A 16,564-nucleotide genomic window follows, 5' to 3' on the forward strand; every position below is an offset into this window, starting at 1 on the left:
TCTAAATATTGGAAACAGGAGATACTGAAAACATTCATTATGACTATTAAGGTTCATGGTAATGTTTGCTGGAGCTTCTTATAACAACAAGTTTTAAAGTCGTTTTAAGTTTCTGAATAGACCATACAGATCATTTTTCTCGGCTCATTTACTACATTTATGATATAGTTTACATTGCCGCTTACCATTTACTAATGCATAACAAAGGCTTTTGGATTGATTTGCTGCTTGCATTGCAGACATTTGCTTTCATCTATTTCACTGCAGCCGGTTTTTCCAGGAACACTCTGTTTGTTCTGGAATAAATCAAGAGGCTTATCTGACAGTGAATGTCCAAAAGAGTCACATTCACCGGCTATGTTAAAGGAAAAATGTGGTATCTTTCAAACTGGCACTTATTCTTATAATTATGACCAATCTGATGACAACTTCAGCAACTTCATTATAGAAGTTTGGAAAGAGTGGACTTGAGTGAGTCTTCTAAAGCTTCCCAAATCAACTTTATTTAAATCATTTTAAAGTGAGAGGAAGACGAGAGGAAAAAGGAAATGTTTAATTTGGTACTTTCTTGCTTAACAGTAAATATATACACACAAGCGGTTTAGAAATATCTCGCATAATAAAGAGCTGTTTACATTGTCACTTTACACAAACAGTGATACTAACTAAAGCCCTGAATGCTGTGTGATGTACGAGTCTTTCATGCTTCAATAAATGAAATAACTGTAATCGGACACAAACACCGCTCTTGTTTCACAACTAGTTTCTTGAGCTGCTGTGCCGGGTCTTACCAGTTGAGTTCAGTGTTAGCCTAAGCCTATTGTAGCTCTTTGGCTGCATGTCCAGAGAGCAGAAAGGCTCTTTATTCCAGCCCGTATTTGCATAATAATCGGGTCTGAACTGTGTCAACTCTGAGCCCGAGCTCCGCTCCAACAGCTGATGAAGCAGCGAGAGCACGCGCTGCTGACCCATGATGCCTTGCGGGCGTGGGAGCCATGTGGGTGAAAGATTTTTGAGGGCTCTTTTAATTGGTTGTGACAACAGGAAATGACATCAGCTACAGGCCCGGCGGGGGGGGGGGGGGTCTGTGTGTCTTTTAAGTCCTGAGAATCGGACGATCGCTGCATGTGTTGAGGAGTACGTATTATCACAGAAAGACCAAACTACGTATTTAGATTCTTCACTGTAAAACAGCAAAGCCCCCCCAAAAGTACGTGTAATACACACACACACACACACAAGCGCCAACATTGACACAAAGTCCTCTCTGTTGCTAAGGCCCACACAGACCAGCAGAGTGTTTGGTATCTGCTCGGCGGTGATAATGAGGACTCGGTGCGGCCATCAGCTTTGTTTAGCAGCAGATCGCTGTGCTGCTGAGACAATGCCAGCTTTTACACACAGTCAACCCGGCATCAAACTCATGGTCACTTAATGTAGGCTGTCTTTCGGACTGAGGAGTCAGGACTTTAGGGGGTAATGTGGAAGGAGGGGAGGGGGGGGTGTAAACTTAAATGGCGAGAGAAAGGGGGAGGGTGCAAAGTGGGAGGGTGAGGAAGGCCAGGCAACTGTGTTAAGCATGGAGGGCATGGGACAAGCTCGCGTGATCGGTGGTTTGCTGCGCGAGCGTGCAGTGACACATACCTTTTCCACGTCAGCCTTAGTCACGTTAATGTCAGAGTCCATCCTCTCGAAGTATTGCTGTGCTCTGTCTGCCTCTTTACAGTCCCTCTCGAACCTCCTTTTACACTGAAAACAGACAGAAAAGCAAATGCAATGAACGTCACAACATGTAACATACACGTCACATAGATTTCAGCAGCATTGTGTGTGACAGAGGTCAGTTTACGCCTCTTGACACAGCGATGGGGGTCTAAAATTCTGCAGCCTGCAGATTAAACAAATGTCCATAGTGGCCATTTGTGTACGGAAAAACAAGCATTCATTCAACCCTCTTTCGACCCCTCCGGGTGAACAATCCGTGTTTGTTGGGCCAGCGTGCACTCTGAACTATGCCTATCTGCCTCGCACACAATGGGAGCATTGAACGCACAGCGAAGGTTTGAGGAGGACAGGGCAGTTATGCATATCTCCGGGGCTCTTTCTCTCTCTCCCCCCCGTCAAAGGGGTCAGGCAGAGATAAGAAGTGGTGTTCTGTGCAATCTCTCTTTCAGCTGCTTCACTTAAACAAATGAAGCAGGCCCTCCTGGATATGATCTTATCGAGGGTTTTAACAAAGATTGGAATTATAGAGTATTCTAAATCAATGTTAGTCTGGCCAACTGACGACTAAAAGGGCAGAAAAGCGAAACTTTTGTATTTCTAGTTCTGCTTTAGGGTTTTACCAAATGCCCCTTTTTTTTTTTACATTCGAGGCTTCTGAGGTTTTCTAATAAAACTTCAAAGGTCTGTCGTCATATTTTATGTCTCATCGCTCTAAAAGAAATTAAGAGGGTTTTTTCGGGGGTTATTGTGGTTCTATAAAGCAGACTATTTTGTCGAGATAAAAACATTTTGTGAATTTGTGTGCAATACTAATAGTATTAGTTCGGCCTAATCTTTATCTGCAACTATGCAGAAATACCAGCGTCCGACAGAATGATTAGAAAAAGCTGCACAGAATTGAAATCTTGATTTAGAAATGAAATGTCAACGTTACGAATGAAGCTTTGAATTACTCAGTACAGCTCTATTTTTCTACTTTAGTATTTTCTGTCTCTCTGATGTCAACAGACACATTTGTGTCAGATCAGCCTTCCTGGAGAGAACAATACAGATCGTGAAATGATAAAGCCTCAGGAAGCTTAAAACCAACATTATTTATCATAAGTCCATCTTGTATATTCTTCCCATGCTAATATTCATGCCCAGTCTCCATTTTGAGTGCAATTAATGTCACATTGTTTGAGGTTTATGGTGCAGACAGAACACGAGGTCCCTCAGGGCTCTGTACACGGCCTCCTACTGATATTTCCTTTTTCAGTTAGAAACAAACTGTTTGCCACCCACTGTATGCGCTCCCTCAGCTTAATGATACACTTCATAGTCACACTGCTCCTCATTAATGTCGGTTGAAGCATGTGCTTTAGTAGCATTGATGTTGATTGATCATAAGGCCGCTGACGACTGATTGTACAGCCTTCAGCCATTTACATCAATAGACCATCTCTGCAGTTTTATTTCAGATTTTATTCCTTTTATTGCCATTTTAGACTTTTATGTATTTGATGAATGATTGCAATAATACCCAAATCTGAATGCACATGGAAAAAATATATTTTGTTTGTAATGTTCTACTTTTGTCTCTCTTGAGTCACTGTTGTGGTACGGCGCATTGATGGGGTCACTTACCGATTCCAGCTGTTTCCACGAGCTCTCAATGTGCTGCTGTGCCTTACGACCATCATGGAAGTGCTGTCAAAAGAGATGGGGATGGGGGGGAAATTAGAAATATTATCATCCTATTCATAAGAGATTTGAAAGCAGGAGACCGTGACATCGTAGGGATAATAAATTAGAAGCAGTTGAAATGAGAGTCTCAACCACCATTAAACACTGTGAATATTACTCACACTGTGTCAGGGAAGTATTAATGTAAGCTGAGAAAGTAGGGCAAATTCACATAGACACTATACTGTAGCTACATTACAAATTATGAGCATACAATCCACAGGCTTAACTCTCAGAGACACAAGCTCCAGCATAGAGTAGAGCTTCAGGTTGATTTGATTAAAGAGCAGCCGCATCATCAGATCAACACAGGTGCACCAAGAAAGAACAGTGTTACAAGTTCAACATACATTTAGCACCAACACTAAAAAAAAATCTAACTGAATGAAGGCTTTGTACTAAGTGGAGATTCCAATAAACTAAAAAAAGGTCCAACATACTGTAGATCACTTAACAATGACAACCGAGGGACCAATAACATAAAAACAGCGTCTGTTCGGCATTAAAGTCACATGTCGTGTGCACAGCATGGTGACAACGGCAAGGTTTGTGTAGTTAATAACTGTCCTCTGAGCCTTCTGCTTGAGCTCTATGCATACATAGAAGGTGCACTAATATCATGAACTCTATAACCATTAAGAGGAGAAAGTAGCATAAGAAACAGAGAAAGGCTAACTGATGAAGGGTTGGTGACAATGAGAAGCTTCCAGTGAACACAACATGAGATAAAAAAAATGGAAGCCAGATTTTGTAATCTAAGGTGAGACGGACAGGTCACAATGGATTATGGCACCGTTAGGTGTCGCATATCAGACGAGGCTAGATGGCAGCTGCTTGTGTGAACACACAGCACATACGGTGTGTGTGTGTGTGTGTCTTTTTGTTAGCGGCCTCACTTGGCTTCTCTCTCGCTCCAGGGGACCGGAGCACATCTCTCTCCAGCTCTCTGTGTGGATCACAGCCAGACCCCCCCGGAAAACACCAGAGCACCAATTTAAAACCGTTTTCAAAATTAAATTGCGACGACTTATCAAGCATGCGGATAATTCCTCCATATCCTGTGGTCATGTTAATCTGCTAAAAAAAAAGAAGAAAACTCCCCAAAAGAAGCAAATTTCAAGTGAATATGACACTGATACTTGACTATCAATGAGGTCTCCCCTGGTTACGCTGGCTGCGGAAGCTTGGGTCAGGAGCTGAGCTGAATATCGATGCTGCGATTCAGTAAAGGACCAGGCCATTGTAGACGGAACAGAACGCTTTTTTCTTGCATTTCAGTGCAAGAGAAGTACACAAGCGAAGTCCTCAGTACTCTGTGTGCTACACACAAGCATGAGATGTGAAATGAAGACGTCCTAAAGGTTAATCCCACCTGAATACGAGAGTAGTGAGAATGTGCCCTGGTTCACCTCAAATAGTCACACTTCTCATATCCTAAAGTTTCGAGGGAAGCTGAGCAGAATGAGGAAGTGCTCCAGTGTTTCAGAGGAAGTATTTCAGCTCCAACACAAAATGGGACATTGTGGCGCCTCCTAACCGATGAATAATCAAGCATTTTGTTTTTTCTACAACCGCCGTTATTAAGACCCTGACCTTTAAATTCCCGTATGATAAGAAGAATCTTATTCAGCTCTGGAAATATGTCTTATGATAGGATACAGGGGCGATACAATGAAGCCCTTTTTTCACAACGCGCAGCACAAGACTGGGTGACATCATTGTTACTGTGGAGCATTCCTTCCAACCAAACATTTGTCTCCATAACGACATATCTGAAAAATATCCAGCATAACCTAATCATCCGTCACAGATAAACAAACTATGTTGACGCTCGTTTAGAATCATGAGATCCTGCTGGAGGACGAAAAGATCCACGGATTAAAAAAAAACAAGAAACATGAGCTCATTCGCTTTCAAACTAAAGTGCGCGCATCATCGTTTGTGACTAACGGCCATCTGGGACGCAGGTATGAATGTTGCAGCCATGCAGATGTTCTGCAGTGTTTGGCCTCTCTGTGTTTATTAAATGCATAGAACCTCGGTTCACCCAGTCCTCATGTTCAGCACGAGGAAGAGCGGGACACACCCCGTCTTCCTCCCACACACGTCCTTCTCAGTAACAGCATGTGACTGCTGGCACTGTCGGGGACATCTGGGACACTTCAACAGGTCGCTGACCTGAAGCTGCCACTCTCAGTTACCCAGACACAGCCACAGAGGACAAAAGCTGGAGTGAACAGATTCTTAACCTGGATTTCAAACTTTAACTCCATCGATACGTTAACTGAAAGACAGAAGAACTGGAAAATACGATCATTAAACTTCTAAACACATTAGATCAGCAGATTTAATAACTTCAATGTTGTAAATACGGGATTCAGAGCAATAGTGTAGTAGCAAACATCTGTATGAGAAGTAAAGAGTGTGCAGCAATGCTCTGCTCAGTACTGGCATCCTGAGCAGAGAATGAAGTCGATCAATACATTTTCATTTGAAGTAGTCTATTGTTATGGTGTCTCAAGCCTGAGCTACAGCGGCTCCTATCTACTGTCGGCCTTCAGTAGAGAGGCTCTACTTTCTAGTGTCATCCGTGTACCAGACTGAGCTGAGGTGGGACAGACTGTCTGTGACACGCAAAAAACAAAAGACATGAGGCGAAAGACGAGGCAATCGACAAACGTCCTCCGCTGCCGCTCCAAAAACTTTCCCTCGCAGCACCGGAATTTGCACTTTTTGAGTCTACTACTAGCGTGCAGGGGTGGCCCCTGTGCGCACACACACACAAGCTCTAAACTGATCTGTCCGTCATTCATTGCCATGACTTGGTTCACAGGAATGTGCACCTGCAGTCCTGTACAGTTGTCAACACACATATAATCATCAGGTAGTAGGAATAGCCACAAGTCATACAAGATCTAGAGACTTGAGAGATGATCAAACCTCGTGAGGAGCTCCACTGACTTCTCTCCTCATGTTTAGACCATTAGAGGTATTCTATACCGAAGTGTGCGTGCAGCGGCTGTGGAAAAGATCCCGCGATCAATTCTCCCTCTCAGCTTCCTATTTGTCTTTCCACTCAACGCGAGAAGGCATGCGAGGCCACTCCAGAGAGACACATTGTTCTTCCATTGTGGTTGCGGCTCTCTCCTCTCTGCCTCCTTAAGAGATAAATGAGGACGGCATCTCCTGCCAAGAGCACCTAAAAGATGTTTTACAGCATATTACAGTTTTCAGCTGACTATTCGCTAAACGTAATGCCAAATTGCTTTCTTTTAGACATTTTTTTAGCTGGTTGAACATGTCACATCGCAGCAGGATGAGACAGATATAACTCCCCCCCAACGCCGATAGATATAAGTATGTGCTGATGGCGCAAGTGGACTGAAAAGAGCACACACTGAACTAATCCTCAGGTGGACTTCATTAACACACGTCAATATTAGAAGATATGGATACGCTCGAGTGTGATGCTGTATCGATTTGTTCATTAATAGTTTACGTGCAAAGATTTGTCAGAAAGCGTCTCTGATTGTACAAAAAGATGAGCTATGATGGAGACTGTTACAGGGACTAACACAGATCCCACTGTTCTGATTTCATTAATAAAAAAGTTACAGTATCGCACTATATTGAATCGTAACCCCGGTATCATTATACGTATCGCATCACCATATTCTTGCCAATACACAGCCCTATAGCTATAGATATATGCAGTAAACACAGTATGGTGACATTTGTAAATGTTACAGTAAATGGAAGTCTCTGGAGGTCTTGCTGAGTCTTTAAGGGTCTTCATCAATCCTCATTAGAGAGAATACCTAAGCCCTGTGATCAGAGGCCTGGTGTGCTGACCCAACACCTTTTATTATGACCCCTCAGCACAATCTCAGTCCAATGAGACTTAGGCTCTTCATCCCATATTAACCCTGCCTGCTCTTCATCATTGCCTCTGACACCATTAGACCATAAAGCAGCCTGGGGGAATGAGATTTTGAGATTTCTTCCCGTGCCTTTATGATTCAAATCAAGTGAGAGAAACATGTTTGCATAACACATTAAATGGAGCGTTCTGACCTATAAAACCAGGTTCCACTTTTGTAAAAAACAAGTGTAGCTGCTCGCAGATCAAATCCTTTGAGAAAACATTCTTGGCCTCACCTCCTGTGGCACCCCACGCTGAGCTTAGCGAGAGGTTCACTCGGGGGAAACGGCGACGGGAGCCGGGCAGAGTTACAAAACAGCCCCACATGAGGAACTAATGAGGTATTCTTTTTCTTTCTCCTTCAGGTTTGTAGTGTGGACTTTTGCCCGTCCAATAAACTCTGTATAAACCCAGGAAAGGCGGGACCTGACCCTCCTCTAATCCCAGTGTCTGGGTCGGCCTGCATAGCTTTGTCTGACATAGACGCAAATCCCACAAAAAAAAAAAAAGAAGAAGCTACAACTGAAAAAACAGAGAGTGGTGCTTAGAAATTCATGTGAATGAAAGCGGAGCTGAGAATGACGAGGAAGCTGGGGAAGTCATGGGGAACGGCTGCTTTACAAACACCCTTCACCTTTCTAAACGGACGGGCTTACTATGAAACCCTGAATGTTGTTTGGGGAATTTGTTTGGATGAAGATCTTTTTCTTTGTAGCTTAGCAGCCTCTTCGACCCTTGATGTCCGGGTCCTAGTCTCCCCTTTCCCCGTTCACGCTCTCCCGTTGTGTTTGTACGCTCCTGTTTGTGTTGTCTGGAGCCGGGCGCGGTTTCCTGATCGGCTGCTGCCACTCAAGCCTGCACATCTGCAATCAAGCCACCTACACTCTCTGCTGCATAAAAGCCTGGTTCAGTTTGTCCTTGTTGTCCAGGTCTCTGGATTCCAGCCCCCCTTGTTTGACCCAGCCATCCAACTCCCTGGAAATCCCTGTCTGCCTCAGTCCCTCTGCTACTAGGAATTGTGCTTCACCCCAGTTCTCCATTATTCATGAGTGTGCTGAGGATGCGAGTGTGTCACTGAATGAAAAATGAAATGGGAGAAAAAAAAGCGAAATGGGCCACATGTGCCCTCCAAGGACAGCGTTCTGAATACGACAGAGAAACTATTTGCTCAATGACTTTTAGATGAAACGATCTTCTGTTCAGAAAAGACATTTTGGGAACCCCCCCCCCCCCCTACAGCTATGCCTTGTTTTAGTCACGAGAAGCAGACGCATGACAAACTAGGAGGACCGAGAGGGGGGAGAGAGAGAGAGAGAGAGAGAGAGGGGGGGGGGGGGGGATTGTTTATATTTAGAAATAAAATAGCGGAAAATTGAAGAGAGGTGTCAGAGGGACATCCTGCAGCCTCAGAACAGCATGGGCCTGACCCTGGACCCTCTATGTGGACACTAGAGACACAGACACTGTGCCAAGCCAAACCGAGCCAGGCTAAGCCAAAGCCAAAAGAGCAGAACAGGCCTGGGGGCGGTGGGTGATTTCCCCTTCTGAATCACTTGAAATCCCCTACAATCAAACTGAAAATCTAAACTGATCATGCGACACAGGGCTTCCTGTATTCAGGTAGCAGATGCAGCAACACAGTTGTGCACATATACTCTAAAAAAAGGCCACTGTGCCGCTGAGCAGCCCTCTGGTTTTGGTTTTCCACTCCAGTTCCCTCAGCTGGACTTCCGTGACACAAGAGTCCATGACAGATTTTTCAGAAAGTCCTTTTTCTTTTTTTCTTTTTTCCAGCTGGGTAGTTTTCTCTCTGCTCCTCCACTCACTCTACGGCTTTAATGGCCGCCCACACTGTTATCTGTGAATCATGCACAGCAGGTCCACCGCTCTTCTAAATCCCTTTGTAATGGTGAGGACGAAAGTGACTTCAGCATTTAAGAACAGTGCATAAAATCTTTTGTACGATGATTCATAAAAGAGTGAAATAAGCCTGTAATGACAGAGAGAGACGGTGACTTTGTTCCATAAAAAGGACTCGGTCGGTCACGTTCTGCACTTCTGGCGAGCCTTCGGGGTGTATCTATATTTACTCAGCGATGACCTCAGTGCATGGAGCATAGAGTATGCAGCGGGAATGAGCTACTTCATTTCTCGTAGGCAGTGTCTCTTTTTTTCCCCCTTTACAGAATCCGTATCCTTCTGTCTCAAGTAAACCGGCGAGGGGAGACTGACAAGATGAGGAGGAACTAGCAATATTGAATATGAAAAAAGAGCGCAATATAAAAATATGTCCCACCGATTTTCTCTCAGACTTGAGCTCCTGCAGGTAGCGTGAAAGCTCGCTGATGATTTGCGACGTCAGGTTCTCCGCTATAACCTCGTGTTGACCCGCGTAGTCATTCAACTCGTTGAGGGACGTCAGGAAGGCTCGACAGAAGGTGTACCTGGTGAGAGACAGGAAGTGATGTCAGAGGAAAGATGGTTGCAAAAGGCAGATGCGAACACAGCGATAATGTCAAGAAATAATAGTACAGTAGTTCGGATCACGTTAAAGGAATGGTGGGACATTTTTTGGGAAACAGCCTTTTTGTTTTCTGTCGGAGAATAAGGTGAGATACAAGGCTAGCAGTTAGCTTAGCTTAGCATAAAGACTGGAAACAGCTAGGCCTGGCCCTGTCCGATAATAACCAAATTCTGCCAGTAAAATATTTTATTTATCTGTTAACTTACTTGCTCTCATCCTCTTCTCGTGAGTTCTTCTTGGGTTGATACTTCTTTGATAAATTCCTGCGAGGACAAAAGAGTTCAGACTGGTCAAGACATTTCCGACGGTATCTTTCTTAAAAGCCCGGCCTGCAGACGGGTGGTGAACCCTCCCCATTATGTTTCCCTCACACTGTCCTCATGGACCTGCCACAGCATCATCCAGTACACCATTCAATCCAGCAGAGTGCTTACTGCTGCTCCCACTACATCCCCCCCTTTCCTCTCTTCAGGTCATGAATCATGCCCCCCAGGAGTCTATGCATGCAGAAGCAAGCAAGCTTTTCAATATGCAGCCTTTGGCCTTGTTTTGACTCTGGCTGCATGTTAGTGGCACGAGATGAGCGCAGTGTGGGGAGGAGGAGGAGGAGGACCAATGTAGATGTTGTGTAGAGATGAAAGGGAATATGACACTGTACACGCTGTCGGTGAATTGATATTGTTGGGGAACAGGCTGCGAACAACAACCTTCATTATGGTTATTACAGTCTTTTTAATATCCTGCCCTCCACCTAGCAGTCGTGGTGCAGTTTGACAGGTTACAGTGCACCATGTCACGTTGGTTTCATCATGACGGTGTTAAAACGCTTCACCGGCTAGCTGTGCTGATGCTCCGTTCGATGGCGACTCTGTCAACAGAGCATAATAACGTGCACTGTGCTCTGATGGATTTGGGTGCGCGTTGTGTGCTTATGCCTTCGGGATCCTTTTGTCTAATTAAAGAGCACTGTTCTCAATTTAAAAATGAACAGCCGACTGTTAAGATTGCAGCTAGAGCGCCCCGTTGATACAGCTGTGTGTCTCCCTTTGTGTGCAGCAAGCGGGAGAGCAAACTCAAAATGTTGTTTTTAAAAAAAGGTTAAATGCCAACAACTATGGATAGAAGCAGAATGTTTTGTTAGATTAAAACATTTTGTGGATTTTGTAAAAAATTCAGTCAGAAACAATCCTACTCTGCCACCACTGGAATCTCATCTCACTCTACAAATAGTTTGATGCTAATAATATTACTGTAGCTTAATGTTGTACATGAAATGGTACATGCATGGAATTAGACCTGCATTTAACCCATCCTGAGCATTAGGAGCAGAGGAGCATCTTGAGATTTAGTGTCTCACTCAAGGACACCGCCATCAAACCGAACATCCTTGTGGTGAGAGGACTTCCCTGTCTACCCACTGAGCCAAAGCGGCCTTCAATGAATGAACACATATTTACAATTCCAATGTCAACGTTAACGAATGAAGCTTCGGACTATTCGGTACGGCCCTACAAGCGCTGTGTTCACTGACGGAATCTGTACGCCTCCGCTTGTACATGTTGTAAAAAAACGCATGTAAATTCCTACTGTGATAAATAATACACCTGTTAAAAAACAACAACAACTATGTGTAATGTGTGTCTCGCTCTGCTCTCATCCCCCACCATGCCTCTCCTCCCTGGTGGAGTTTGCACTGTTGCTAGGCAGATTTATCTGTCCGTCTATCTCTCTCCCTGTCCTTCTCACCCCCATCTCTAATTATAGTGCTAGTTCCCACTAACTCATTCAGTCACTCACAGGCAGATGTCATGTGACAGATTGTATTTGCCCGCTCACCTCAATAACATATTTAACAAGCCTGTCAAATAAGGCTTGCGGCTTAATTAGGAGAGTGAAATAACCGCTGTCAGGTGTGTGTCTGTGTGTGTGTGTGTGTCTGCGTCTGCAAGATGATACCACATGGCTGCTTCACACTGTAACTGCAATAAAGACAGACCCCCCCCCCCCCAGTCTCCTTTGTTAGCAGGACTTTATTCCCACTGTGTTATGGATTATGCCAGACTGGAATGTGGGGGAGGGGGAGGCATTAATGCATTGCCCTGCAATGACTAGACTGAAGCATTGTGTTTACATCGACGCAGTGGAAGAGGATTATTCATGGATTAGTGCAGTGTGCGGTAGAAATGGTACGAAGCAGTGCAATAGCCAGAGGTGATGTTCGATTGGGGAGGATTGTAGGCGGTGTCGCGTAGTTTTGAGACAAAACAAAGTATGCTTTAGGGCGGGCTTACTGTGATTGACAGGCCGCTGCCGCTACCAAAAGCCATATAAGGCGTCTCTACGTCACTCCTTCGCATAAATATAGTAACTTCTGTTCAACGGTTGCAAAAAGTCAAGCTGGCGATGGCCGTAATAAAAGATGGCGATGGCGAAATTGCCCGAACTCAAGGCTTCATAACGACAGTCCACAAACCAATGGGCGACGTCACGATGACTACGTCCACTTCTTATATACAGTCTGTGAATATAACAAATTTAAACTGTTCACTGATTATCAAATATCTACCAATTATTGTACTTACTTATTTATTAACAGACTAATAATTTCATGTCCCAGTCAGCCAGCATTGGCAATACCAGACCTGTGAAATGATTTGTTTTTAAAAACATGTCAGAATGTCTACCGTGTAAGAGCCCGTTACCTCTGAAAGGAGAACAGACGGAAAAATCTCCCCGACAACACGGATGAGAGAAAAGAGGACTAGATCAAAGGGCCCATTCCATTACTTTATTAGATCCAACAGCCCGCCGTTTCTTCTGGTTTGAGCGTCCCCCGTTAGATTAAGCCTGCTTTCATGGGCTAAGTTGATTTAAAACTAAAGGGATAATTAGTGATTTGGCCAAGTAGCCCCACAACAAAGAAGATCAGTGTGTTAAAAACACAGGAAACCCTCTGACTCAGGCTATCCTGTCAGTATGTACTAATTTCCTCATTTCAGCCTTTTTCTGACAAGTGTGCCAATGACCAATGTGTGTGTGTGTGTGTGTGTGTGTGCGTGTGTGTAGATAACAGACCCAGTTGGAGAGCGGGCCCTCTGTGTAAGCACATTGACTGAAAACATCCGCACCATCTGTGGCGCCTGAAGTTCTATAGAAGCCAACCTGCCAAGATGAGTCCAACCCCCCCCCCCCCTGTTCTTTTCTCAAACACACTGTACACAGACTAATTGAATTATGGGATATCTGCATGTATTGAAATGCAAGAGCGAATCTGTGAGTGCGTATGTTTTTGGACCACATTATTTGTTAAAAACACTGCTTTCAATTTTTCTAGTAATGTATTTAGGATCAAACTACGAATCATCCAGAAGTTGTACACATGAAGAGAAGGAAATGTAAGCACCGTGCTAAAAGGGGCATGAACGCACTTGAATACCATACGGGTGAAAATAAATACATCTGTTTGAAACGTGATTGTCTCTGCGATGTGCTGCGCGGCTAATGCATGCATGTAAACACAGACGGCTAGTCCTATCATCTCAAGCGGACTTAATTCTCTAAAAGAGGAGTGGTGTGGCCCGTGGAGGATCTGTTGCTATGTGAATACTAGATCGGTATTGGCCGGTCACTATGAAACGGGGGGGGGGGGGCCTCAATACTTAGAGCATTAGCCATATTGCCAGGCCTCTTTAAAGATGAGGATTGAGGATTTGTTGGGGGGGTATCTCCGACTGTGTTGGGAGGAGTTAAGAGATGGATGCTCTCAGTGCATCAGTGCCTTAGAGAATCAATGACTGCACCAAAACAGCGCGTGTGTGTGTGTGTGTGCGTGTGTGTGTGTGTGGAGGGGGGAGAATAGGAAGGGGGCGGGCCGACACTTGTGGTTGGAGGAAAAACAGAAAAAAAAATCTGGGTCAGACCTGGGGTTGATAATGCTGATACCTACTAGTCTCTATGGAAACACAAGCTCCACCCCCACCCCCCCCACACACAACCTGACTTCCTCTTGCCTGAAGCAGAAGCTAGCAACAGCAGACAGCGTGCATGCACATGAGAGTGAGAGAGAGGAAGACCGAAAAACTGGTTACAGTCGAAGAGAGAGAGAAAGATGGAGGAGGAGGAAATATAAATCCTTTTCATGCCTGTTTATTTACATCTACACGTGCACAAAGCAATTATGCTTATTAATATAACTCTGCTAATGTATTCCTGTGTCGGTTTCCCCCTCCAGAGGGAGGTCAGAGGTCACTGTCAACAAGCGGGTGAGGATTCAGTCTCCTGTTCCAAGGACACTTCAGCAGGTCAAGTCCTGCTGCAGAAGGGTGGGGTTCTTCCCCTCCATCGAACCCTTGAATATGGATTCATAAGTCGGCTTGAGCCACTCACCTAATTTGTTTTGCATAGCTGGTCTCGATCTCTGATCTCTCCTTGACAAATTTGGTGTACTTCTCCACAAACTCGATCCCCCACTGTGTATGCTTCTCCAAGTTGTCAAACTGATCCTGCAGAAGAAGAAGGAGAAGGAGACGAAATGATTAAATCACTCGAACACAAGGGAGACGGCAATCTGACGCAATCAAGTATACGAGAAACAAGAAACAGTGAAAGATGTAATCATCACATGCGGACATTGTTCTGTATATAATGCAGGACGTCATGCTGGATTTAAAAATTATCCTCATCTGCCTTGTCTCAACCAAATCAATCATGCGTATCTGTGTCGGTCAATGCGTTTTCATTCTAAACCACTGATCAGACAGAAGCATGTGACCTACTCTCGCTGCTCCACAGCATACATTCAACACCTGCGACCTTCCCTGGCCTGTGACTGACGCTCTGAGTTGCAGATATCTCTCGAAATCCTCCGTATCATCTTGAAGTGCGGCCCGTTACAGAGGGTGTAGTGGAGCTCATAGTAGAAACACTTAACAGCCTACACTACTGATAACCAAATGCAGCTGCTGGGGCTGAACTCATTATTAATGATTTGCTCATGACTTGTGAGGAAAAAATGAGCCTCCAGTGGGCTGAGGTCACGTCTTGACATTCATCAGTACAGAACAGAAAGCATCTGCAAAGAACACACACACACACACACACACACACACACACACTCCGGCTAATCTTTACTGGCGATCACATGGCTACTTCCAAAACGATCATCTCGGAACAATTTTAAGGATGAACCAAAAGACAAAACGACCTTGGTGTGACTCCAACAGTCCCCCATCCTCTCCTCTCCCATGTCTGGAGTCTCCCTGAGTCCAGCTAACGGTTTCTCACACTCAGTATGTGAAGTGTCGGGGCCCGAAAAAGGTTTTGTCTGATTTTTCTCTGAGCAAACCACGTGATGTGCTCTACGAGTGCATCGCAGCATCTCTGCACTGTTCATATCAAAGGCACAGGAAGCGGTTGTGGCGATGAAAAGTTACACGAGAGCGACGCTTCAGCCTCCACCATCATGCAGCACTTGGAGGTGTCTTTGCTGAATTTTTGTTCTTAGAACTGGAGCGCGCCGATTGTTCAGGACGGCTTTACTATCGTAGCTTTGTCGGAGCCGCGTGTTGTTATCGAGTGGCATGAAATCCCCTCAAGACACCTTTTTGAAGCAGCGTTGGGCAAATTAAAACGACCCAATCGAAGCACTCAAGGACAACAATGGAGAGCACTTTTGAATGGGAGGGACTTTCCAGTCATGCATTGTTCGGCAGTTTCAATGAGCAATCACTCAACAGCAAGCCACTCAACGGGAGAACGACAAGATAAAGCCCAACAATAAGACATTTTAACCGAAATAATGAGGGGACTCGTCAAGCCCCCGTCAAACGTTCTGTTTTTTTTTTCTCTTTTTCCTCCAACAAGCTCCTCTTTCCCTTTTTAATGCCCGAGAGCATGCTGACGTCTCAGCCCTAAGTGCCAGTTAAAGTCATCAAGCAGCGTTACTTCATTAGCACATGTGAGCACGGCTCACGTCACTGCAGCCACATCATGCACAAACAACCCCCCCCCCCCCCCCCCCCTCCTCTCTCCTCCACACACATAACACCGATTACCCTTTTTTGCAGGGGCAACATCTTATCCGGCGTGTCTCCGTGTGGAATGTGTACCCTTTTGAAATATCCAAATCCAGAAAAAATGTCCATCAAACTTGCGCCTCCTTCCCCCTCCTCCAGCACAACAAAAGGCTGAGGTTAGGTCAGAGAAGGCTTCCACGAGACCATTTCCGAGGTATTCCCAAGCGCAGATTAGTGTGCGGGGTTTTTGGAACAATGTCCGCTGACTCCCACACAATAACAAAGAGACTGCACAGTTGTAGCAAAGTAACTCCACGATTGTCTGGAAGGAGCGAGATATCCCAGAGAGCAGGAGAGGAGCCGATGCGCTGGCTCCCTCTCTGGCTCACACACACACACACACACACACTCTCTGAATCTGAGGCCACGGCTGCCCACAGCATTCAGGCTCAATGCTCCATCAGGCGTAAGGTGGAGTAAGTGGGATGGGTGAGGAGGATAGTGAGGGAGAGCGGAAAAGCAGAGGGAGGGGGGTTGAAAGGAGGAAAAATAACAGGAGAGGCGGGATTACATGGGAGGGGATTCATTTTAGGAGGAGGGGGGGGGGGTGTATCCTACTGCTGCTGGGGTCTCATGAACTCTTAACTTTACCAT

General features: G+C 45.0%; 1 protein-coding gene across 10 annotated transcripts in view; it reads right to left on the reverse strand.

The window, feature by feature from the left end:
- The window catches only part of fnbp1b (formin binding protein 1b), a 52,271-nt gene that overhangs the window by 21,068 nt on the left and 14,639 nt on the right, over window positions 1–16,564 (reverse strand). For all 10 annotated transcript variants that reach the window (XM_079178911.1, XM_079178910.1, XM_079178918.1 and 7 more), the window contains exons 2-6: window positions 14,283–14,398; window positions 10,103–10,159; window positions 9,669–9,816; window positions 3,352–3,414; window positions 1,645–1,749 (exon numbers count right to left, since the gene is read on the reverse strand). In XM_079178911.1, coding sequence (XP_079035037.1) covers window positions 1,645–1,749; window positions 3,352–3,414; window positions 9,669–9,816; window positions 10,103–10,159; window positions 14,283–14,398 — 489 coding nt within the window. The remainder of the gene's footprint in view (window positions 1–1,644; window positions 1,750–3,351; window positions 3,415–9,668; window positions 9,817–10,102; window positions 10,160–14,282; window positions 14,399–16,564) is intronic.

This window comes from Pholis gunnellus, assembly GCF_910591455.1.
Source record: "Pholis gunnellus genome assembly, chromosome: 18".
NCBI classification, from domain to species: Eukaryota; Metazoa; Chordata; class Actinopteri; order Perciformes; family Pholidae; genus Pholis; species Pholis gunnellus.